A 25,629-nucleotide genomic window follows, 5' to 3' on the forward strand; every position below is an offset into this window, starting at 1 on the left:
TCGAGTTCAACTGAGATTTTAAGTTCAGCATGAGCTATACCAACACTAATGATGAATAATAGCCCTGTTCATTAAAAGAGGCTGTTGTACAAAAATTCATTTATAGGAAGATATTTCAAATATAACAAATTACAGTGAATATATTCAAAAGACAGATAACTGCTGACCACTTTCAATTGGTTTATTATAAAACCTTGCAAACGTTTTGGTATTTGTCCAGCCTACATATTTTATGATTTGATCTACATCAATTCCTCTTGCTTTAAGGTGGGACGTTGAGGCAGACCGTGTGCTATGAGCACCATAAACACTGATATCTATACCTGCAAGAAATAAAACTTCTTTTATCCATCTAGAAATAGATGACTTGGATGCAGCAGTACGATATGTAAGAAAAAGTGCGTCGTTTCTATTTGGATATGATGTCATTCTAATATACCCAGCTAGGTGCGTCGCCGGACACTTGAAAAGGTCGAAATTTAACTACTGATTTGTGGTTGCCCGGTTTCGATGTTTTTAACAATACATTGATTTGAAAATCAAAACTTCCATCTTCATTATGTACCATATTACTAAGTGATAAACTGGCCAAAAACTGAATTCTTTCACAAGCTGATAAAATCAATAAAACTGCTAATTTTTGTGGTAGTGTCTTTAATTGAAGATTTTCGATATCCCAAGCTGGCAGTCTAAAGAGATCAAATGCACATTTTACATCCTAAATACTTTAAATCTTGGGTAGACTAGGCCTTCTATTAAAGACACCTCTCATAAACTTCTTGGTGATGTGATTACTGTCTAACTGAAGGCTTGGTAGAATTGCCGATAAAGCACTCCTCACAGTATTAATAGTACTGTATCCAACACCTGAGTGAAAAAGTTCCGTAAGAAATGTCAAAGTCTCCGGTAGAATTGCCTCCAAGGCCTGGATTGTGTTTCTTCCACAAAAGTCGATCCATTTTTCAATGTAAACTTTGTACTGGCGCTGAGTTGAATCCCGCCACCCATCCATGATAATATCGACTGTGGAGGGAGAATATCCTTGGTGGTGAAGCCCTTGCCGGAGACGACGCAAGCCGCTAGGTGTAACGTCTTGGACAATGGATGGTGCAAGGTCGGTTTCTGTGGGAGAGACAAAGTAAAATTATCATTTGGTAGACATATTGGACTTCCTATTAAAAGCTTTAATAGTAAGGGATACCATATTTGTGTGGTCCAATTTGGAAAGATCAAAAGACCAGTGGCTTGATCTGTTTCCACCTTCTGAAGGGTCCTCAGAAGTAAACTGAATGGGGGGAATGCATACAAGAAATAATGCTTCCAATTCATTGCAAATACATCTACAAAAAAAAACATTCTGGAACTGGTTTCCAAGAAACAAATGGTTTTATTTGAAAATTTAATATAGTTGCAAACAAATCAATATCTATTGACTGACATACCAAAAAATTCAAAATAGTAAATATTTCAGAATCCAATTTCCATTCCTTTTCATTATCAAATTTTCGTGATGCCTTATCCGCAATATTAACAACCCCAGGCATATGTTCTGCAGATATCCATCCTTTGCCCTGCAGTACTACCTGCCAGACCTTATTTGCGAAATAATTACAAAATTTAGATTTTGATCCTCCCATTTTATTTATATAAGCTACTGTGGTTATATTGTCAGAACGCAGCCGAACATGCATGCCTTTAATATCATGGGCAAAACATTTTAATCCCAGATAAACGGCCTTCATTTCTAAGACATTGATATCAAATCTCTTCTCTTCTGAGGACCATTCACCTGTGGCCGTTTTAATGGAACATTCATCCACGAGTGCCCAACCTAGTTTCGACGCATCACTACACAAATATTTGTCAATTGATCTAGACTCAATTGCTTTAGAAGCATGATTGGCAATATCCAACCACCATTGTAGTTCCGAATTTACATCGGATGTTAAAATTATCCTCGCCGCAAAATTACCCTTTGCGTACCTTAATGCTTGAGTTTTCAACGATTCCGCTTTTCGGTAATATAAAGGCCCTAATTCTACTGCTGGAAATGTTGAAACAAGAACGCCAAGAGTTTCAGCCAATTCTTGAATCGTAGTCAATTTTTGACTAAGAATTTTTGAAACCAAATGTATAACTTTTTTAATTTTTCTTTCCGGCAGGAAAATACGCATTGATCGCGAATCTAACAAAAAGCCCAGAAATTCTATTTGTTGGCTTGGAATGAGAACTGACTTTCCCGGGTGGATCACAAACCCCAGTTCTGACAGTAATTTTGCTGTTTCATAGACATTATTTTGACACTCTAAATATGACCTTCCCAAAAGGAGAAAATCGTCTAAATACGTAACTGACAAATACCCCTTTCTTCGAAGTAGAGAGATAACAGGTTTCATAAGTTTCGTAAGAACCCTCGGGGCAGATGATAAGTCATTTGGCATTGAAGTGAACCCATAACAAAGGTCAACTTGAAAACAAAGCCACATTTGATCTTCAAAATCAACAGGGCATTAATAATAAAAATCGACTAGGTCAATAGAGGCCATATAACAATTTTTTGTCATTAAAAGAACCGTAGAATGAACACTTTCCATTTTAAAATGGTAATATTTAATGTTTTCCTTTAATTTTTTAAGATTCATAATAAACCGAGTAGACACATCTTTCTTTGAGACTGTAAAAACAGGAGAAATACAACGTATTTCGTTTATTCTGAATTCGGGTACTTTAACAATAACGCCTTTATGCAATAAAATATCAACTTCCTTTCTTATAGCCTCTATTTCTTCAAACGTAAAACTTTTGTTTTTTGTTTTCAAAGCTTTTAATGGTGTTTTCTCAAATTCAATCTTATAGCCTGAGACTACAATATTCAAAATATTCAAATCACTGCTTATTGACTGCCATATTGAGACGAACTTACTAATTCTCCCCGCTTTACAATCATCAGCCAAATGTTGTGACCGCCTATTGAAATTCACAACAAAACATAAAAATCAAGGGCGGGGTATGATAAATAGTACATACCAGATATTTGCGATGCCTTTTCTGGAAATTCTGTAATTTCTTGAATTTGGACCTCTCTTGACGGTCCTGGCACTGCTTTCTGTTATAATTTGGACGGGGGGCCTCACTCTTCCATCGGCAATAATGGTAGGCCCTTGCACGTTTTTTGGTTTTCCAAAAGATTTTGTCAAATCCACCACGGATTTAGCTTTAGATGTTGTTTTGGCAATATCTTTGCCAAAAAGATACTCCGTGACTTTGACTTCAGGAGCACATAAAGCTGATGCTACAGTGGGATCTGGGCTCAATTCGAATGTCATCGCATGACGTCTTTTTAAACTTAGATCGTAATTGGTGAGGCCAAGCATGTGAACTGCATCTGTAAGGTTTTTGACAACCTTTTCTTTAATATGCTCATTTTCTAGCTCAAGAATCACATTTGCTGCCTCTAAAACACAAAATGTTGAGTGAGCAATTGTCCGCTGCACTTGAAGTGCCTTAGCATCCCTCTGTTTAGCCTGTGATGAGAGAATAGCCCAAATTTCACTATTCACCTTTGGAGGAACAATTTTTCGGTATTCGCAGGCCTAGGGTGGTGCTCAAATAACTCTTTTAGCTTCACTATTTCCAAAGGCTGAGAAAAAGCTCTATTTGCAACTTTGGCAAGTTTCTTATGGATCTTGGGACCCTCTTTGGTACCCGAACGTTCTTCAGAAATCTTTTTGAATAGAGCGTCATTTGACGTGTTTTCTTTTAATCTTTTACCTTTGTGTTTTTCCGGAGAAGCCTTCCACTTTGTGTCATGGATTTTTGTGGGGCTCCGAGAGCAAGATTTTTCGTTCCTAGAACTAATTTCAGGGCTCTGAGAGCCATACCGAGCACGAGTTTGAAACTCAGGGCTCCGAGAGCCATTTGTTTGATCGCTATTACTCTCACTTGAGAGTATTCTGCGACGCGAATGAGCTTTATATTGCCTTCCATGCCTCTCACGATCATAATCTTCATCAACTAAATTGTCCAACAATCCAATCACTAACTCACTATCACTCATTATTTAATTTGGTCTGAATCAAAGCGAATGCTAAAGTTAACTGGTTTTGTTTTGGTCAATCGAGGCGATTGTTAAGGTCTATCTCAGTTGAACTCGAAGGCGGAGCTAAGGCGCTCCTTTTGGAGTAGAATTAAAAATATATTATCAGACAAAGATTTAAAGATGAAAATATAACTAGTATAAATTTACTGCATATTATAAAGCATTGTTTTCACTACTAGTGTTTTCTTTTGATTTGTATATAGCCTAGGGTTGTATCTAGTGTCATTAAGGGGAGGGGCTGCACTTTTGTCAGTGTAACAAATATTGTATTTAGAAAGAACACCATTTAGGGAATCAAATGGTGCTCTTATTTTGTTAATATTATGTTTCCTTCAGAAGAGCTGCTCTTCTGTAATGTTATTCTAAATTAGACTATGCCCATAGAAGGTTTTTCAAGGGTAATTTTTTAGTTTATATGCATTACTTTGCTATATAAAAGGTAAAGCATCCCACTTAATGCTCTCTCCAAACACATGAGTCATTTCCTTTGTAAATTCCATTTTGAGCCATTAAATGTGATACCTTGTTCCTTGTTTTTTTTTTTGGCTTTTAAAACTAAGGTGAAAAGCTTACTATTAAATTCTAGATCCAGTACCAATTATATATTTTCAAGTCATACATTCAAAAGCCATTAATTTATTACAATCTACTACATATAAATGGACTTTGTCTTAAGTGGCACAAGAAAGGCAATGGAAGAACAAAGAATCAAATAGGGAGGAAAAACTTTCTTGGACTTAGATTAGGCTGATGATATAAGCATCCTAGATGAAAGTGTGAGCAAAAAGAATAAACTTTTAGAAGTGTTGTGAGTTCAGGGTGCTAGAATAGGTTTGAAAATATATGTTAAGAAGACTAAGTTCCAAAGGCTATGAATAAGTGAAGATGAAAAGGTGACATAGGGTAACAAAAAAATTGATCAGGTGGACAGCTTCTCTTACCTTGGTATTATTATTAGTAAAGACAGCAGGAGCAGTACAGATGTTAAAAGCAGAATAGCTATGGCTCTGGGTGTTTTTTTTTTTACAGGTGAAAAAAGTTGGGAAAAATAGGAATATAAGTCTGCAAACTAAGATTAGAATATTGGAAGCTACTGTGATAACAGTGATCAAATATGGCTCTGAAGCATGTGCGCTCAAAAAAGCAGATGAATATTTGCTAGATGTTTTACAGAGAAATTGCCTATGGACTGTTCTGGGTTCCCAGCTGACTGACAGTATTTCAGACAGTAGACTATACAAAAAATGCAGTTCAATCCCACTTTCTATGGCTATAATGAGAGACAGGCTGAGATGGCTTGGGCATGTTCTGTGGATAAAGGATGACAGATTGCTGAAGATTGTCCTTTTTTGTCAATTGTCTAGGGCTAAACAAAAAGCAGGCTGTCTGCAGTTGGGATGGGAGGATGTCATAAAGAAAGATTTAAAGGAAATGGGAGCTTCCTGAGAGGGTGTACAGAGGGAGGCTTTGAATAGATTGGGATAGAGAAGAAGCATGCTTCTTCTCTATCATGCTCACTGTCGTGAGCATGCATAGCTGTGTTGGCCTCAGGCAGCTTGGGACTGTCGTGAGTTTTTAGTAGTAGTAGTACATATTAGTCTCATTACCTTAAATTGTATTCTCTAGCAATAGGACGAATCCTTTGTCCACCAGCTTCATTGATGATAGTTAATCATCTATTGCATCCCAAAAAGTGCATCATTTTACAGATGGTGCCACTATTTTCCATTTAGTTAAATAAAGAGCACGACAATTGTAACATGACATATACTAAAACCTCCATCTTGTTTGGTAAATGCCTTGGTTTTACCAACTTGTGCAGTGATTTTGCATATCATATTTAAATTAAACATTGTGCTAATTATTTATAAAAAAAATCACTATTAAAAATGACCATCCAGTCAGTAAAACTCCTCCCCCCCCCAAATTTTGGCTTGTAACAACCCTGTCTGTGGTATCCCAAAAGGTGCACCATGGTTTGCTGAACCATTCCCTGACCACTGATGACTTGAATGCTTCCATGCTGGTAGAGGTCACTTTTTTTTTATTGAGGGAATTCCACAAGCTGACAACTCTATTTGAGAAGAACCTATTCCTTAGTCTGGTGTTTACTTGTTTCAAGAAAATTTTCTGGTTTGGAAAGACCAGGAGTGGTATTCTCAGCACTTAGAAGCTTGTATGCTTTTATTGAATTGCCTTGTTAGTGACAATATGTTAAAGATGGTATTCTAAGCTTATGGAGATGGGCTAGATAGGGGACATCATAGAGGTCTCTAGTACATTTTGTTACCATCCTCTGGACTGATTCTAGAGCTGCTTGGTCAGTCTCATTGATTGGGTATAGAATACACATTCCAAACCCTAGGCTTGGTCAAACTAGACTCTTGTATAGCTTAGTCATAATAGCTGGAGATCTGCCAGTGAATGTTCTTGGTCATGACTGCTGGCAGTCATGTGGTCTCCTCTCCAGAACTAGTCTGCCAGTGTGAACCCCTAGTAGCTCATGAGCAACTGGTGAATTAAGATGTGTCTAGTTGGTTTTATGCTGTATTATTTAGTTTCATTATATTTGCATAAGATGATGAATTTTCCAATTCTAGTTTCATAAAAAGTCATGCTGATACCCTCAGATTGCTTCTTTTTAACATTTAAGATCTAACACAACAGTTCACAATACTCTGTAACTCCAACATTTAACACTCCAATGGCACAAAATCACACCCATTCACACTCACAACCTTTAACACTAAAATCACACCAATCAATGATATCTTGCACACACACACACCCAATGTTTTTGCCTCTTCAGCAGCAACTCTACTAGCAGCTATTTACTTGTCATGTGAACCCTTCAGATCTGCTGGCTAATGGTACCAGTAACTGTTAAACAGCCTAGTGTCACCATGTCTCCAGTGCTCAAGACCAACAAATTTTTATTGCAAATATTAGAAAAGTTAAGAAACAATTTTGGATCAGTGAGATTTTTAATTCTATTAAACAGGGCATCATCTAGTATGTAGTTTGGATTTGTGGACTGATAAATTTCTGTGTATAATAGGTTGGATATTCAATCTCATTCAAGTAAAAAGGTTAGGCAGGTAAAGTTTTCTGAGACAGGAGATTTTGACATTTGTACTTGAGTTAAAAAGCTTTTACTAGCAGATGTAATTTTATCTTATATGCTATTTTTTAAATTTATAAGTGAAAAATCTGTAACTAAAGAGAAGAAAAGAGCTAATGAAAAAAAACTATAATGCTAATATTAAAAAAATTAATAGAAACAAAATCATACAGAAAAAAATATAAGTCTTTTGAGACAATGAGTGGCATTTTCAAACCAAATCAGGAAGATAGGATAAGAATCAGATTTTACAGTAGGAGCAAGTGAAATGTGATGTTCTGAGAGCTATGTAGTTGATTCTTCAACTGATCAAACCATTTTTCTCATTCTTTCACTAGAGTTATTGATAAGTTTGTCATTCTTGCTTCAGGACAGAAGTTGATTAGGCTCACAGATGATGAAATAATTCAAATCCTTTGAAATGAGAAAAGTAACCAAGATTTATCTTCTGATGGTGAGAACTTCGTTAGTCCTGCTTTGAAGCCAAGAAGCAGTACTCCAGCATGGAAGAAAAGAACTAACTTGACTGATATTAATGATGATGATGCAAGCTCAGACAGTAAATTCTCTAGCATTTGCTGTCTGGAAAACTTCCTAGTAATGAGAATTCTCTGTGTCTAATATGAACTTTCAAAGCAACAAGTTTCAAGACAGAAAATGTCAAATAAAAGAAAATTAGGAGGCTGTTGAAGAAAGATTTGGTGAGGAATAAGTTTTGAAACCTATAATGGGAACGTGATTTTTCTTCCATAACATGTTAGAAAGGGGCATTTGCATGGGATTCTGATTAATGGATAATTCTTTTGGGCTTGGTTGGTTTTTATGGGCGTTTTTGGGCTGAAAAACATCTTCCTAACTAATTTATCTATTATGGGTTACCTCCCCATAGTAGCATAATATTTTTAGGCATGAATATAAAATGATTAAGAGGTAATATGCTTGAAACTGTGCAGGATTTTGACTCTTGTTGATAGAAGCACCAAGTACTGAAAACCATTTTGTGACCAAGATGGACCCAGGATTGCACAAAGCCTCCATTCATAGAGGTGACAGGGACTTCTTGCTGTCCAATTATAAGCCGTCTTAAGGACTTCAGTGCAGACTTGAGAAGATATGTTGATCCCTGTCCTGCACTGGTATCCAGGATCATTGCTTTTCCTAAGGCCAAAATAATTTTGATGATTTAAAGAACATGAAAATTGGAACTTGAAATTTTATCAGAGGCAACGCTATAGCGTTGCCTATAGTAAAGGCCATACGGCTCCAATGTTTTATTATTATTATCTATTTATTTTTTTTTATTTTTCCAAGAGGCACTTCATATGGAAGGGTTCGTCGTAGAGACTTCAAAGGGGCTCATTCGAATGGAAGTTGAGAGTTCTAGTGCCCTTTTTAATAGTCAAAAGTCATTTGAAAGCAACAAACCCTCCTTTCACAACCACTATTTCTTCAAACATATTCAATCAAAATTGTGATATCACTATTTTGTTCACTGTATCTGATTTTATAGTACAAAATACGTTTTTGAGGAGGAGACTCCCCCACAGCCCTCAGGGCAAGGGTCGTAAGCTATGCCCTCGGGGAATATAAGTTTTTTATAGAAAGTTTTGTCATAGAAACTTCAAAAAGGCACTTAAAATGGAAGGGGTCGTCGTATAAACTTCAAAGGGGGCTCATTCAATTGGAATTCGAGAGTTCTAGTGCCCTTTTTAAGGGTCAAAAGTGATTGGAAGGGAACAAACACCCCTTCTATGCCTACCATTTCCCCAAACACATTCAATCAAAATTTTGAGATAGCCATTTTGTTCTACGTGGTTGATTTCCAGATAGAAATTATGTTTTGAGGAGGACACTCCCCCACAGCCCTCAGGGCAAGGATTTTAAGTTATGCCCTTGGGGCATATAAAGTTTTTTATAGAAGGCGTTGCTGTAGAAACTTCAAAAAGGGCTCATTCGATTGGTAATTCAAGGAGCTAGTGCCCTTGTTAATACTCATAAGTTATTGGAGGGCAATTAACCCCCACGCCCACCTTTTCCCCAAACACATCCAATCAAAATTTTGAGGTAGCCATTTTGTTCAACGTAGTTGAAAATTATGGAAATTAGGTCTTTGAGGATAACAACCCCCCCCCCCCATAGCCCTCCGGGCAAGGGGTGTAAGTTATGCCCTGGGGGCACATAAGGTTCTTTGTAGAAAGTGTTGTTGTAGAAACTTCAAAAAGGGCTCATTCGATTGGAAATTTAAATGGCTAGTGCCTTTTTTAATGGGCTAGAGTGATTGAAAAACAACTAACACCCCTTCCATGCCTATCATTTACCCAAACACATCCAATCAAAATTTTGAGATAGCCATTTTGTTCAATGTAGTTGAAAGCTCTGGAAATTATGTCTTTGAGCGTGACACTCCCTCCCATGGTCTTCAGGGAAAGGGTTATTAGCTATGCCCTGGGGGCATATATGGTTTTTATGGAAGGAATGCTCGTATAAACTTCAGAGAGGGCTAATTTGATTGGAAATTGAAAGTTTTAGTTCAATTTTTAAGCGTCAAAAGATATTGGAGGGTAATCAGCCCCCCCCCACGTCCTTTTTTCCCAAATGCATCCGATGAAAATTTTGAGATCGCCGTTTTGTTAAAAATTGTTGAACAGTCAGACAACAAAAAATCTAAGTTCAAAACCATCTCTCAGGGCCCGGGGGCATGTGTTGTTATATGCCATAGGGGCACTTATGATTCTTATGGGGAGAATTATTGTTTAAAATTCAAAGAAAGCTTATTTGATTTGAAATTGAAAGTTATATTTCACTTCTTGAGAGTCAAAAGAGATCAGAGGGCAACTACCCCCCCCCCTCCACGTTTTTTTTTTCAAACCCATCTGATAAGAACTTTGAGATAGCCACTTTTTAAAAAATAGTTCAAAGACCATATAACGAAAACTCCGGGGTCGACAAAGCCCCCCAGGGCCCGAACCCAGGCGTTGTAAGTTATGCCCTGGGGGAATATATGGTTCTTATGGAAGGGATGCACGTAAATACTTCAGAGAGGGCTAATTTGATTGGAAATTGAAAGTTCTAGTTCAGTTTTTGAGAGAAAAAAAAGACTTGTGGGCCACTAGCCTCCCCCACGCCCCTTTTTTCCTAAATGTATTCGAAAAAAATTTTGAGATAGCCACCAAGTTAAAAATTGTTCAGAAGTCAGATAACAAAAACTCAGGCGTCAACACAACACCCCAGGGCCCGGGGACAGGTGTTTTAAGTTTTGCCCCTAAGCATATATGGTTTTTATGAAAGGGATACTCGTATAAACTTCAGAGAGAGCTCATTTGAATGGAAATTGAAAGTTCGAGTTCACTGTTTAGTAGTAAAAAGAGATCCAAGGGCAACTATCACCGCCCCTCCCACGCCTTCTTTCTCTAAACCCATCGGATGAAAATTTTGAGATAGACCTTTTTTAAAAATAAAATAGTTCAAAGGTCGGATAAGAAAAACTCCGTTGTCAATACAAGCCCCCAGGCCCGGGAGAAGACGTTCTAAGTTATGCCCTAAGGGCATGTATGGTTCTTATGAAAGGGATGCTCATATAAACTTCCTATAGATCTCATTTGATTGGAAATTGAAAGTTCTAGTTCACTTTTTAAGATTCAAAAGAGATTGGAAGGCACCTATCCCCCCTCCACGCTTTTTTTTTCTCAAACCAATCTGATAAGAACTTTGAGATAGTCATTTTTAAAAAAATTGTTCAGAGACCATATAACGAACATTCCGGGGTCGACACAGTCATCCTGGGTCCGAAGGCAGGCGTTGTAAGTTATGCTTGGGGGAAACTATGGTTCTTATGGAAGGGTTGCACGTAAAAACTTCAGAGAGGGCTAATTTGATTGGAAATTGAAAGTTCTAGTTCAGTTTTTGAGAGTCAAAAGAGATTGGAGGGCAACTGGCCTCCCCCGTCCCTTCACGCCTTCTTTTTCCAAACCCATGTGATGAAAATTGTGGGATAGACATTTTGTTAAAAATAAAATAATTCAAAGGTCGGATGAGAAAAACTCCGGATTCGATACAACCCCCCAGGGCCCGGGAGAAGGCATTCTATGTTATGCCCTAAGGGCATGTATGGTTCTTATGAAAGGAATGCTCGTATAAACTTCATAGAGATCTCATTTGATTGGAAATTGAAAGTTCTTTTTCACTTTTTAAGAGTCAAGAGATTTAAGGGCAACTAGCCCCCCCCCCCCAAATGCCCTTTTTTCCACATATCCATCCGCTATAAATTTTGAGATAGCCAGTTTTTTAAAAATTGTTCAAAAATTAGATAACAAAAACTCCAGTGTCAACACAACCCCCAGGGCCCAGGGGGTAGGCGTTGTAAGTGTTGTCCTGGGGGCGTATAGGGTTCTTATGAAAGGGATGCTCGTATAAACTTCAGAGAGGGCTCATTTGATTGGAAATTGAAAGTTCTAGTTCACTTTTTAAGAGTCAAAAGATATCCGAGGGAAATTACCCTCCTCCCACGCTCCATTTTTTTCCCAGACGCACTTCATATAGTTCAGAAAACAAAGTTCAGATAAAAAAAAACTCCGGTGTCGACACAGCCCCCCAGGGCCAAAGGGTAGACATTGTAAGTTATGCCCTGGGGGCATATATTGTTGTTATGGAAGGGATGCTTTGATAAACTATAGAGGGCTCATTTGATTGGAAATTGAAAGTTGCAATTCACTTTTTAAGAGTAAAAAGTGATCGGAGGGCAGCTAGACTCCCCCCACACACAATCTATGTTTTTCCCAGACGCACTTCATATAGAAGGGGTCGTCGTATAAACTTCAAAGGGTCTCATTTCAAAGGGGGCAAACTTGTTTCACTTTGATATTGTTACTTTGATGCCAGTTTTGATACTTTGATGAATATTTGATTTTTTTTTTCAAAAGTTTGATTTTGGAATAAGAAATTTTTAAAAATTTGAAACTTTTTGCAATCAAAAACGAACAAAATTAATTAAAAAAGACTTTACGAAAAATAAATTTTTCAAAGAAAAGTAAAGGCCATTTTAAACCTAAGCTCAGCAGATAAAAATACATGTTAAAATTCAAACTCAAAACGACCAGAAATTACTATTAAAAAATAAATGAAGCCCAAAATGAACAGAAATCAAATAAACAGTCACAGGAAAAAACATACAACAAGTAATAATATAAATGAATAAATAGATCTTAAAGAGAGTAATGCTAAGATGGAAAATGAAGACCGAGCTTAAAATAAAAAAAAATATTTTGCTATTGAAGTATAAATTAAACTCAAAACGAACAGAAATTAAATAAACTATCAATGCAAACAAACATACAATAGATATTAATGTGAATGAATAAATAAATCTTAAAATGAGTGAAACTTAAATTGAATATGCAAATCAAGCTTGAAACAAACAAAAATCACTACAAACAAGAGTTTGGGTATCGCCTCATTCTCTCACTGTACAAGTCTGAAGCCTATTGCGTCATTGGCACTTTACTGAAAGCGAATTTTATTATAAAAATTTTCATTTGCACTTAATATTGAAAAAAAACATTAAAATTATAGTTAAATTTTGAAGTTGTGAGCTTTCAGCAATTAATATCATTATACATCAAATATTCAGTTTAATTTATTAGTTCTTTCTAAAGTTGTTCAAGACGAATATAGTTTCACACAAACAAGAGTTTGGATACTGTCCCCTTCCTTAACTGAAAATAAAAACCAAAAACCTACTACGTCATTGGCGCTTCACTGAGAACGAATTATATTACAAATATTTTCTTTTCCAGTTCTTACAGCATTGAAAATAAAAATAAAATTAGAGCGAAATAAATTCTGTTACTGATGGATCTTTCAACAACTAACATCATTATACATCCAATATTCAATTTGATGTTGTTTATACTTTCCATGACTGTTCAAGACGCATATAATTTTCAGTAAAGCGCCAATCACGTAGTAGGTTTTAGACTTTTACAGCGAGAGAAGTACTTTTGCAATTTTGTAGGTATAACAATCTAGTTATAACCGATACGGTGTCTTGTCATAAATGGCCCATAAGTTAACATGGTATCCACGTGATGGTTAGACAGCAAATCTTATTGATTATGTTATAATAGTAAACCAAAGATTGCGGGATCAAAACAAAATACTAGGGTATATAGGAGTGCTGTTATTGATGTTAAAAGTAAAGCTCACCATCTAGTAGTGTCAAGGGTTAATTTAAGGCTGAAATTTCAGAAGAGTAACTACCTCCCAGGAGGTTATGATGTTGGTAGACTCCAGGAAGAAAATTTGAGAGAAAATTCCCAGGAACAGTTGAATACTAAACTTCAAAGTTCAAAATTTGACAATGTGGAAGATGGTTGGAATAATTTTAGAAAAACAATTTGTGAAGTTGCTGTGAAGTTGCTGAGGTGTCTTAGGGGAGAAATTTAGGACTGTGGCTAGGAATATTAGTGACAAGGCTTTATGTTTGATAGAGAGGAGACAGGAGTTGTACACGAATTATCTAAGTGATAGATCATATGAAAACAAAAAGAATGTAAAGAAAGGGGAGAAAGCATTTAAATATGAACTAAGGAGATGTGAAGTGGAGGCCATGGATAAAGTTGGTGAGGATCTGGAAGATCAAGCTAGATGGCATAATAGTAAAATATTGTACTGGCATGTTAATAGAAGAGCTTTAGCAAAGGTCTTATCCTTGTATGGTATACCAGACAAATACATTAAAGTCATTTGTGTTATGTACAAGAATAACACTGCTGCAGTGAAGGTAGGGAATGAGGTTACCAGCTGGTTTTGTATTAAACCTGGAGTTACCTTGGTAGTATTATTACTTACCTTGGTAGTATTGTTAGTAAAGACAGTAGGAGCAGTGAAGATGTTAAAGGTAGAATAGTCAAGGCTCAGGGCCTTTTTTCACAGATAAAAAAAGTTTGGAATAATTTGAAGATAACCCTAGTTTTAATTTCAAATGGTTCCAATTGAGGTTATGCAAACATTTCCAGGCTATTGAAGCTTATAGCTTATTAAATAGAGGTAGCTATTGAATTGGGTTGATGTAGACAACCAAAACTTGAATGGACAGGTAGGGATTGATCAACAGATTTTCTAGGAGGTTATCATAGGCAGCGCGCTAGCGCTACCCAAGCAAAGAACGATATGGGCACAATTTGTTTTTTTTTTGTTTGTTTTTTCTCCATACCCAGGCACTTCTTATCGAAGGAGTTGCCGTAGAAACTTCGAAAAGGGCTCGTTCAATTGGAAATTGGAGTGGCTAGTGCCCTTTTTAATAGTCAAAAGTAATTGGAGGGCAGCTAGCCCCCCCCCCACGTCCATCATTCCCCCAAACACATCCAATCAAAATTTTGAGATAGCCATTTTGTTCAGCGTAGTTGATTTCCAGATAGAATATATGTTTTTGAGGGCACTCCCCCACAACCCTCGGGACAAAGGTTTTAAGTTATGTCCTGAGGGCATATACGTAAGAACGATGTTGGCACAATGTACTATTTATTATTTTTTCCTTTAGAGCAGGGTACATCATATGGAAGGGGTCGTCGTAGAAATTTCAAAAGGGGCTCATTCGATTGGAAATTGAGAGTTCTAGTGCCCTTCATAATAGTCGAAAGTGATTGGAGGGCAACTAGCCCCCTCACGTCCATCATTCCCCCAAAGATATCCAATCAAAATTTTGAGATAGCCATTTTGTTCAGCGTAGTTGATTTCCAGATAGAAAATATGTTTTTGAGGAGGACCATCCCCCACAACCCTCAGGGCAAGGGTTTTAAGTTATGCCTTGGGGGCATATACGGTTTTTATGGAAGGCGTTGTCGTAGAAACTTCAAAACAGGCTCATTCGATTGGGAATTCAAAGGGCTAGTGCCATTTTTAATATTAGACAGTGATTGGAGGGCAACTAGCCCCCCCACGCCCATCATTCCCCCAAACACATCCAATACAAATTTTGAGATAGCCATGTTGTTCAGCGTAGTTGATTTACAGATAGAAAATATGTTTTTGAGGAGGAAACTCCCCCACAGCCCTTGGGGCAAGGGTTTTAAGTAATGCCCTGGGGGCATATAAGGTTTTTAAAGAAGGCGTTGTCGTAGAACATTCAAAAAAAGCTAATTCGATTGGAAATTCAAAGGGCTAGTGCCTTTTTTAATAGTCAAAAGTGATTGGAGGGCAACTAGCCCCCCCCCGCCCATCATTCCCCCAAACACTTCCAATAAAAATTTTGAGATAGCCATTTTGTTCAGCGTAGTTGATTTCCAGGTAGAAAATATATTTTTGAGGAGGATACTCCCCCACAACCCTCAGGGCAAGGATTTTAAGTTATGCTCTGGGGGCATATAAGGTTTTTATTGAAATCTTTGTCTTATAAACTTGAAAAAGGGCTGATTCGATTTGAAATTCAAAGGGCTAGCACCCTTTTTAATAGTCGAAAGTGATTTGAGGGCACATCCCAAACACAACCAATCAAAATTTTGAGATAACCATTTTGTTCAACGTAGTTGAAAGTTCTTTAAATTAGGTCTTTTTAGATGATAACCCCCCTCAGAGCCCTCAGTGCAAGGGTTGTAAGTTATGCCCTGGGGGATATAAAGTTTATATAGAAGAATCTACCGATTTTGCGTTGTTTTAAAATTGTGTTTCCAAAAATTACCGTGTAGTTGATACGGGTGTGTCAAAATCCTTAATTCGAGATGAAGTTCTTAAGAGGTATGGAGTTCTTAAGAAGTTGTTATAGAAATTTCAAAAAGGGCTCATTTGATTGGAAATTGAAATTGCCCGTTTTAATAGTCGAAAGTGAGAGTAATAAACTCTCTAACTCACTAACTAACTCACTTTCGACTAAATAGTCGAAAGTGAAAGTGGAGAGTAATTAACCCCCTCTTACGCCCACCGTTTCCCCAAAAACATTCAATCAAAGTTTAGAGATAGCCATTCAAAACAGTTGAAAGTTCTGGAAATTATGTATTTAAGGATGACAAGCCCCCCAGAGCCCCAAGGACAAAGGTTGTAAGTTCTGCCCTGGGGGCATATACGGTTTTTGTAGATAGAGTTGTCGTAAAACTTCAAAAGCGGCTCATTCAATTCGAAGTTGAGAGGGCTAGTGCTCTTTGTAATAGTCGAAAGTGATTGGAAGGTAACTAAACCCCCTCTGACGCCCACCATTCCCCAAAACCCATCCAATCAAAATTTTCAGATGTCCATTTTCTTTAACCTATTCCAAAGTTCTGGAAATTATGTCTTTGAGAATGACATCCCCCCGCACTCAGGACAAGGGTTGTAAGTTATGCCCTGGGGGCATATAAGATCTTTATTGAAAGTTTTGTCGTAGAAACTTCAAAAGGGCTCATTTTATTGGAAATTGAAAGGGCTAGGGCCATTTTTAATAATTGAAAGTGATTGGAGAGCGACTACAGCCCCTCTCACGCCCACCAGTTCCCCAAACACATCCAATCAAAATTTTGAGATAGCCATTTTGTTTAACGTAGTTGAAAGTTCTGGAAATTCGGTCTTAGAGGATGACAACCACCCTAACAGACCTTAGGGTAAGGGTTTTAATTTATGCCCTGGGGCATATAAAAGTTTTATAGAAAGCGTTGTCGTTTCCAAAATGGCTCGTTCAATTGGAAATAGAAAGGGCTAGTGCCCTTTTTAATAGTCGAAAGTGATTGGAAGGCTTGACAATTTTATCGTAAAGATCGATGTGGGTATAATGTATTATTTTTTGTTTTTGTTGTTGTTTAGACCAGGGCACTTTGTATCGAAGGAGTTGGAAAACCCCTATGCCTTCCCAAGGCCAGACCAAAATTTGCAGTTTACTCAAAAAATACAAATAAATGTGCATTGTCAGTTTAATATACATATAATGAAATATAGTAATCAAAATGTTAATATTATTTGATTTATTAAAGTTATAAAAGTAAAAAAAATTATATTTTTCAGTAAAGTGCAAATTTTGTTCTGGCCTTGGGAAGGCATAAGGGTTTAGCGCACAACTTATGTTAATTTCTGCTCGTTTTGAGTTTGACTCGGTTATTTATTGTAATTTCTGTTCGTTTTGGTTTTCATTTATTTATTGATGCTGATTTGTGGTAGTTTCACGCTTGGTAGATTATTTGATTTTAGTTTTGCTCATATGTTATTTAATGGAGTTCTTTACTTTTCTTTGAAAACTTATTTTGTGGAAAAAGTTTTTTTAATTAATGGTGCTTAAAAATATGATTGTATAATGGAGAAGTTTTGGTTGGTCTTGTTGCAATTGATGTGCTCAAACTCAAAACGTCCAAAATGTCCAAACTTTCAACTCTAACCATTCAAAATTTAACTATTCTCAAGAATTTCTAGGTCTTATTATATTGCTAATCTTCTTACTTCTGCTAAAGTTGTCATTTCTGATTTTTGAAGTTTATTTAAAGGGGAGATCTTAAGTTTATATTGCTACATAAACATGATTGCTTCAAAAATTGCTCAGAACTTAAGGAACAGGATCTTACAGGTCAAACCTAGGATGTAGGGGTGTCAGATGATTTTTTGGGAGGGAGGAAAAATGTGCATTTAAGCCACGAATTTCTGATTCTTTTATAGCAGTGCTCGTTCGAGCTAATAGCAAAGGAGTGAATACCCCCCCTCCACCACTTTGTACAGGTATAGTAATAAGCTGAAGTAAACTTGTCTAGGTATTGTCTAAAACGCGACTGTCTATTATCTTGTTTCAGCATATATTGTTACTGTTGTTTAGTCTTCCTTCTTTATTTTTTAAGACAAGGTACATCATAAACATTTTAGAAAACTGGGGAGAGGCCCCTTCCTGATTTTGGTCCAAAGAAAACCATTGCCCCTTTAAATTATGAAAAATAATGACCCAAAAATACATTTTTATCTAACTTGAACGTCCTCCTTTTCCCCCATTTTAAGTCATTCTAATTATTGATATTAACTATGATTTTATATTTGTAGACTTTGGGGTGACCACGGACAAGCTGCACTAGAGCTATCTCATGTTTGTCTAATTAATGCAACAGCTCTTGGTACTGAAATCCTCAAGTCCCTTGTGCAGCCTGGAATTGGAGGATTCACCATAATTGATTGGGAATCAGTGACTGAAGAAGATTTTGGAAATAAGTATGAACTAAACCCAAATCCTTCGTTTTCTTAGCTTTTCTTTTTGTTAACTTTCAATCTCACCCTAAAATCGATGTCGAAGAATGAGGATAAATCTTCACCAGTTAGGACGCAGCCCGAACTTGACGATAGTATCCCTGGATGAGATATATGAGCTTTTATTGGACACTGTCTGCCGCGTCACAGTCCATGCACTGTCTCTGAGTATCCAGTTGATGAAGATGTCAATAGCGGTCAATGTTGAATACTGTACTCGAGGATCTTTCAAGTCGTAAAAGCTGGTCGATATATTTAACCAGGATCTAAGCCCCACCCGGTTTACGCGTCGAGTTGTGTTCCTGACCAAGCTTAAGCGGTTGAAAAGAATAATTACACCTATTGCGGCAGCAATGCTTGTGGGAAATATCCCTATTGGATTTTTTACATTGGATTCCATCCCTTTTGTGTTAACTGTGGCTTTGTGAATTGCCGAAATATTTATTTCTAAATAGCTATTTTCTGTCTCTGGTAAATTTACAAGAACATTCTAAAGTAGCTCCAAAAAGAACAAAGCCGATTCTGGAAAAAAGCTATTGTTATAGTGTTAATTATTTATTATAGTATTAGTTAAAAGGACCCCTTCTTCGAAGTTGGGGTTGAAGTGAGTTGGGGTTCCGTGAAGTTAATACATTGTGCATGTATTAGCTCTAGAATTACCACAGTTATCCAAGTAGGATATAGTACGATCTAAGGAACCATAAATTGTTATTTATAGTTATAGTTATAGTTTTTCCGGCGTCCAGTTGTTAACTAACAATATTAGCTAACACATTTCTGTTAGTTTACAAAAGTTGTTAGTGAACAGTTCTAAAAAACTATTTGATTGGGCAGGTAATTGAAAACAACAAAGAAACAGAAAGTTACTAAATCCATTGGAAATCCAGTTGGAAAAAGCATCAGTGTCTAATATACTTGCCTGTCGTGATTATGTTTGTTGGAAACCTGAAAAAGATTTTGCCAATAATTTCTTAGATCACCCTTTCTTTCCATTTAAAATTAAAACAAAAGGAAAATATTGAAAAAAGGGGTAACACTTTTTAATTTGATAGTGAAATAAAAAACAAAAACTTTTTTGTACTGATAATAATCAAAGCCTGAATATTTCGGCTTTGCATCTGCAAGCCTTAGTCAACAGGGAGGAAAAACTAAAAACATATAAACAGGTATGATAAAAAATGTAAGAAGACAGACGCAATTCAAAAACGAAAGAAAACCTACATCCAAATAAAATCTAATATGGAACTTTAATTAGTATGAAGATACAATTAAAGAGGTATCATTGCTCTCATCCAATATATTCATGAATGCTTAGATAGAGGTGAAATTCCAGTAACAATATATTTAGATTTTAAAAAAGCATTCGATACAATATCCCATTGTATTCTTTTTCGTAAATTGGATAATTGTGGTGTGCGCGGACCGGCGTTGGATCTAGTTAAATCTTATCTTGATAAGAAAAAGCAACGAATAGATGGAGGTAATCTTCTCTCTTTGCCTATTCTTCAGTCCTCGACGGTTGGGGTGTCTAAGGGCTCTGCCCTAGGTCCTCTGCTTTTTCTAGTTTATATAAATGATTTTCAACGCGCTTTGGCAATCCCATGTCTCAGCACACATTTTACTGATGATACGGCGGTTTCAGTTTCTGAGAGGAATGACGAGGAGTTGGAGGCAAAACTTGATACTGAATTTTCTAATGTTCTTGATTGGTTTTCTTCAAATTTTATTGCTTTGAATTTATCAAAAAATGATTTCATAATTTACGGCAGGAAGTCAAATATATGCCCTCGTATTACCCGAGTTACTTCTTCAAAGTGTATATTATCAATATCTGGGGTGGAATGTGATAAAGTACCTTTGACTTGTTATTAACAATAGATAATCTTTTAAAACACACATTCAAAAACTACACCTAAAGATTTTAAGGTGTATTGGTTTAATACGAAGGTTGAAGCATTATTTGCCCTACTCTGATTTACAAAGCATTTATTTTGCTCTGATTCAGTTTAATATTAATTATTGTTCTCTAGTATATTTATCTATATTTAAAAGCCATATTAAACCAAAACAGATTTTACAAAATAAAGCAGTAAGAATCCTCAAACTTTTTATTTCATCGCCTATTGCACTTCCAAATAAGTCTTCTACAGCATCTTTATATACTTATCTAGATATGCTTCCAGTTTCTCAACAATTTACTTTTGGAGCAATTATTTTCAAATTTAATTATGATATTAAGAAATTACCGCCATATTACCTCAATCAAAATTTGTTCTCCCAATCGCAAGATTTACATCGTTATAACACGCGACAAAAAAAAAGTATCTATATTGACAAGTATAGTACTGAGAGATCTAAATTCGCCCCGTCCGTGTCAATAGCCCTGTGCTGGGATGCTCACAAGGATTTTATTGATAAATTTTCTTCTATCTATTTAATGAAAAGAAATCTTAAATTTCATTTAGTTGAGGATAACTTTTAATTAAGCGTCTTTTTAATATGACTAAGTTGTTTGTTTGGTTTGTTGTTCTGGGTGAATTTAGGCCTCTCGGCTATCTTTTAGTATTAATTTATATTTAATAATATTGAAATTTTTTGTAATTTATATTTGGATCCTGGGCTAGCTGCTACTTTCATATTATTTTTGTATTATTGTATCTTTGCCGTCGTAATTATCTTTGTAATGTAGTGTAATTTGTTATTGTACCTTTGTCTAGGCCTAGTTTTTCGAGCTTGTCTCCCCATGGGCCTATGTCAATTATATTGATGTATATGTTAATATTAAAATGATTGAACTTGAACTTGATTGAACTAGTAAATATTGCGAACTTTATTTAAATGCCAGTTTTCTTTCGTTTTTCATTTTGTTTTTGTATACTCATTTGAATTTATGTATGTCATTTTGTTTTTTAGATTGGTTTCATATAAGACTTTTTTTTAAGTTCTTCTTCTGGTATATCCATCTGATTACTAATGTCTCAAAAAGTGCACCTTTACAGACCAAGCGCCTATATTACTGTAGATGATAATTTCTTAAGCCAAATTGGCATGACATAACATAAAGAAAGAAAAACGAGCAAAAATGGGGTTTTTAAAGGCCAAATTTATTTTACAGTATTTTCATTTGGCATTTAAAAACTCCATTTTTGCTCGTTTTTCCTTCTTTATATTACTGTAGATGCACAAGGTAAAGAGTTTAAGGGTCAGGGATACTTGAAAAGAGAGAGATCATGATGTATTGAAAAAAGCGCAATTTATTCAAAAAATACACTTGGTTTCTTTTTTCTTTGGTAGATTTAACAAAAGTCTCTGTTAGTGCTCTTGGGTAGGTCCCCATGGTCTTATAATTTTTTGTGTCTTCAGTATAATGTGTCTCTGTGTCGGCTGTTTTGATGAATCCATTCCCTTCCCAGTAAAGTCCAAATATGTTATGTTCTAAAATGTTTCCTAGGGTCCACATATACTTTATGTCATCTCCTGAGTTTTTCTAAGTTCAAGTTTCTATGATGTAAACTGTTGTTCATGTTGGTTATTAGAAAAGGTATTTTCTACAGCTATCTTTTACTACAAAAATGGAGCTTATTTATTTAGTAGAAACCTAAAATCTTTTTAAGGCTGTCATTACAGTTGATATTTTTTCAGTTTCTTTCTTACTGTTGATCAAATTGGACAAAATCGGGGACAAGCTGCGACCAACCTGATATTAGAATTGAATCCAGATGTTAATGGTAAATGCATAGATGAACAATTGACAAGTATTCTTGCTAGTCCAGATGCATCAGGAATGTTTAAAAGGTTTAATATAGTCATTGCCAATGGCCTGAATGAAAAGTGAGTTTTTAAATTTATTTTTCAATAAAATAGACCCGAAAGTTTGGGTCTCTCGCCTATACGAAATTTTTCCAGAATAAAAAAAAAATTACAACCCTGGAGCTGGATGTAATTATGATCGAATATTCTAGATTAATCATTTAATCTAATTAATTTTAATTAACTGTTTTTTATTGATTAGGTTTTTAATGAATTAAAATATTTATTAATTAAAGTTTTAATGATACATTTATAAATTTTTTTTTTTTTATTATTTGACTAATTTATTGCAGTAGGATACTATACAACCTTCGGGACACCAAAATAAAAAAGAAACTTAGGCAAAAATTTATGTTGAGGGAAAGGTACCATATCCAAAACAACATAAATTGGAGGATAGTCAGTAATTTAGGAAACATTGTGTCATAGTTTTTTTTTATTAGTATTGTTAATCATTAATTTATTAATCATTGGATTATAAATTTGAATTTTTAAGTAATGCTGAAACTCGGTGAGTGGTCCTTTAATAATTGTATCCGTATTTAACCATTAAAAACAGTGCATGATATCTATGATTCTTCTGTTTGTTGTTGCTTGTCATATAAAATTCTAAATAAAAATTGCCTTGACACAGAGAAGAAACCTTCAGGGATCAGACCTATATCCATTTTTTTGGGTGAAGGGGTATATTTTTATTCAGGCAGGGGGGGGGGTAACAGGTACCAGTGCCGTTCATAGAAGTTCCCTGCCAAGGGTGTTCGTGAAATTTTGGGGCTAATAATAACTCTCTTGTGGTTTCAGGCATACTCTTGCTCTAGAAATGAAGTTATATGCAGAAATGAAACCACGACCAGGTCCTGAAGAAGAAAGGGTCTTGGGGTTATGAAAGTTCAAAGACTTCTTTGCAAAACATCTTAAACAGCAGTTGAAGCTTGATCTGAAGGGGAAGAAGAAAGATAAATTTCAAAATGACATCAACGTTTTTGTCTTTTCTATAGACATGGTGTCTTTGTATAAGAATTATATAAGAATAATATTTATTTTTATAATTATTTGTATAAGAATATTATTTTCTTTTGAAGATAGTTAAGGAAAATGATTAGGAGATGACAAGGAGGGTATAGTAAGAAGGGCTGTCTGTGGGAAAAGATACCCTTTAGTATGCGGGCAATTCTTTTCAAAGATTTGTTCTTATTAGTTTGACTCGAATATGGTGACCCCTAAAAACAACGAATATTATGTATTTTTTTTATATATAGTTGCATAAGGTGGGATAGAAAGGGATCGTTGATATGATGTATTTGTAAAAGAGTTATAATGAAAATTTTTCTTCTGAGACAGGACGGGTCACCATTAGGGAAATGATTAGGAGATGATAAAGAGGGGACTGTAAGGAAGGCTGTCTTTGAGGAGGGTATACACCCTTTAGAATGAGGAGGGTATTCTTTTATGGATTTGTTTTTATTAGTTTATGGCGGCTCGAAGTGTGTCTGGTTTGAGTACTATTTAATGAGAAAAGTGTAAGTGTCATCTTAAATTAAAAAACCTCTTTGCAACCGTTACAAACCTCTTTCGTGCAGCCACCTTTTGTACTGTTACCCCTTTAAGAGGTAGGTCTGGTGCGAATAGAACTGTTGGTAATGTTTATAACGAATATTTCATCCCTTATGAAGTTACCTCTAAAAATATCGTAAGTGCTATTTTTTTTCCTCCCTTGCTGGTGGTATCACCTCTGTTTCTTTACTTTTTGTTTCTTTTCCCTCCTCCTTTTTCCTTCTTTGACTGAATATTTTTTATACTCCAACTTTTTTTTTTTGTTGTCTCCATGCCACCTATCAACTTCGAGGATGTGCTCAATGTATGAGGAAATTTTAAATATTAAACATTATTTCTTTATATGATAAATATACATATATATAGGTAATAAATAATATGATTAAATATTTATAAAGAATGTAAATAAATATATGAATAATAAAAATATGAATAATATACATTAAATTAATAAACAAATACATAAATATATAAATAAAATAGAAGTTTTATGAAATGTGCCATAGGCAATTAAGCCATTTAGGAGGTATTTATTTAAACTTATTACTTCATTTAACTTTTTGTTCTGTAAGTAGATTTATCAATTTATCTTTATTTTAAAATATAAATTGTTTTTTATATAATAAATAATCAGTTTACTTTTTAAGGCTGCTCTCTCAACTTTCATCCTATCTCTGGGACTTGAGTATACCCCTCATTATATGTCGCAGCTATGGTTTGGTGGGTCACATTCGAATACAAATAAAAGAGCACTGCGTCATTGAATCTCACCCCGATAGTTCATTGGATGATCTCCGGCTGGACCGACCTTTCCCTGGTCTTGTTAAGTATATGAGTGAACAGGATATAGACACAATGGATAAAGCTACGTTCACACATACGCCACAGCTAGTATTTTTATATAAAGCTTTGGAAAGGTGGAGACGAGAAAAGGGTGATGGATTGCCCATGTCAAGAGTGGAAAAAGCAGAATTTAAAGTGAATTTGGAAGAAAGTAAGCATGACAAATGAATTAAATTTAAAATTTAGGATGAAAAGCAATGTGGATTGCCATATTTATGGCCAAAGGGTGCACAAATGGGAGGAAAGGGGGTTTTATCTCCCCTTCTCCATAGGAGATCCGAAATTAAAAAGTTATATTGTTATAACCTTTTCAAAAGTGTGAGGTTTTTGCTTCAAAATTAAAAGACCTTCATACCTAAAGGCTGTTTTTAGAAAGATTTATTTATAGCTGATTTATGTAAAAGTAAATCTAAAAAATAAGCTGAACAGGGCCGTATCCAGGATTATTTTTTTTTGGGGGGGGGGGGGTGTTTTACACAAGGATTCTTTTCGGGGGGGGGGTGTTACACAAAAAACCTCAAAAAACTCATAACAAAATTGTTTATATCCATTTTGTTACCTTTTTACAAGTCAGACACACATTTCGGGAGGGGGGCTAAACCCCCTAAACCCCCCTGGGTTTGATGTATATTATCATATATTATCAATATTATCAATGCGTATTCCACCTGGATACGGCCTTGAAGCTGAATTTATTTATAGCTGATTTATGTAAAAGTAAATCTAAAAAATAAGCTGAACAGGGCCGTATCCAGGATTTTTTTTTTTGGGGGGGGGGGGTGTTTTACACAAGGATTCTTTTCGGGGGGGGGGGGGGTGTTACACAAAAAACCTCAAAAAACGCATAACAAAATTGTTTATATCCATTTTGTTACCTTTTTACAAGTCAGACACACATTTCGGGAGGGGGGCTAAACCCCCTAAACCCCCCTGGTTTTGATGTATATTATCATATATTATCAATATTATCAATGCGTAACCCACCTGGATACGGCCTTGAAGCTGAATTTAAAACAAGATAAAC

At 35.7% G+C, this 25,629-nt stretch overlaps 1 protein-coding gene and 1 pseudogene across 1 annotated transcript in view; one reads left to right on the plus strand and one right to left on the minus strand.

Moving 5' to 3' along the window:
- APP-BP1 (Nedd8-activating enzyme E1 regulatory subunit APP-BP1) overlaps positions 1-25,629 on the plus strand; it is a 71,269-nt gene that overhangs the window by 3,403 nt on the left and 42,237 nt on the right. The window contains exons 2-4 of the mRNA XM_089095200.1: positions 18,198-18,362; positions 22,041-22,229; positions 24,410-24,756. Coding sequence (XP_088951326.1) covers positions 18,198-18,362; positions 22,041-22,229; positions 24,410-24,756 — 701 coding nt within the window. The remainder of the gene's footprint in view (positions 1-18,197; positions 18,363-22,040; positions 22,230-24,409; positions 24,757-25,629) is intronic.
- Positions 728-4,057, minus strand: LOC148948126 (uncharacterized; annotated as a pseudogene).

Source organism: Artemia sp. Qi Xiang Cuo, chromosome 10 (genome assembly GCF_049724085.1).
Source record: "Artemia sp. Qi Xiang Cuo chromosome 10, ASM4972408v1, whole genome shotgun sequence".
Lineage (NCBI taxonomy): Eukaryota > Metazoa > Arthropoda > Branchiopoda > Anostraca > Artemiidae > Artemia > Artemia sp. Qi Xiang Cuo.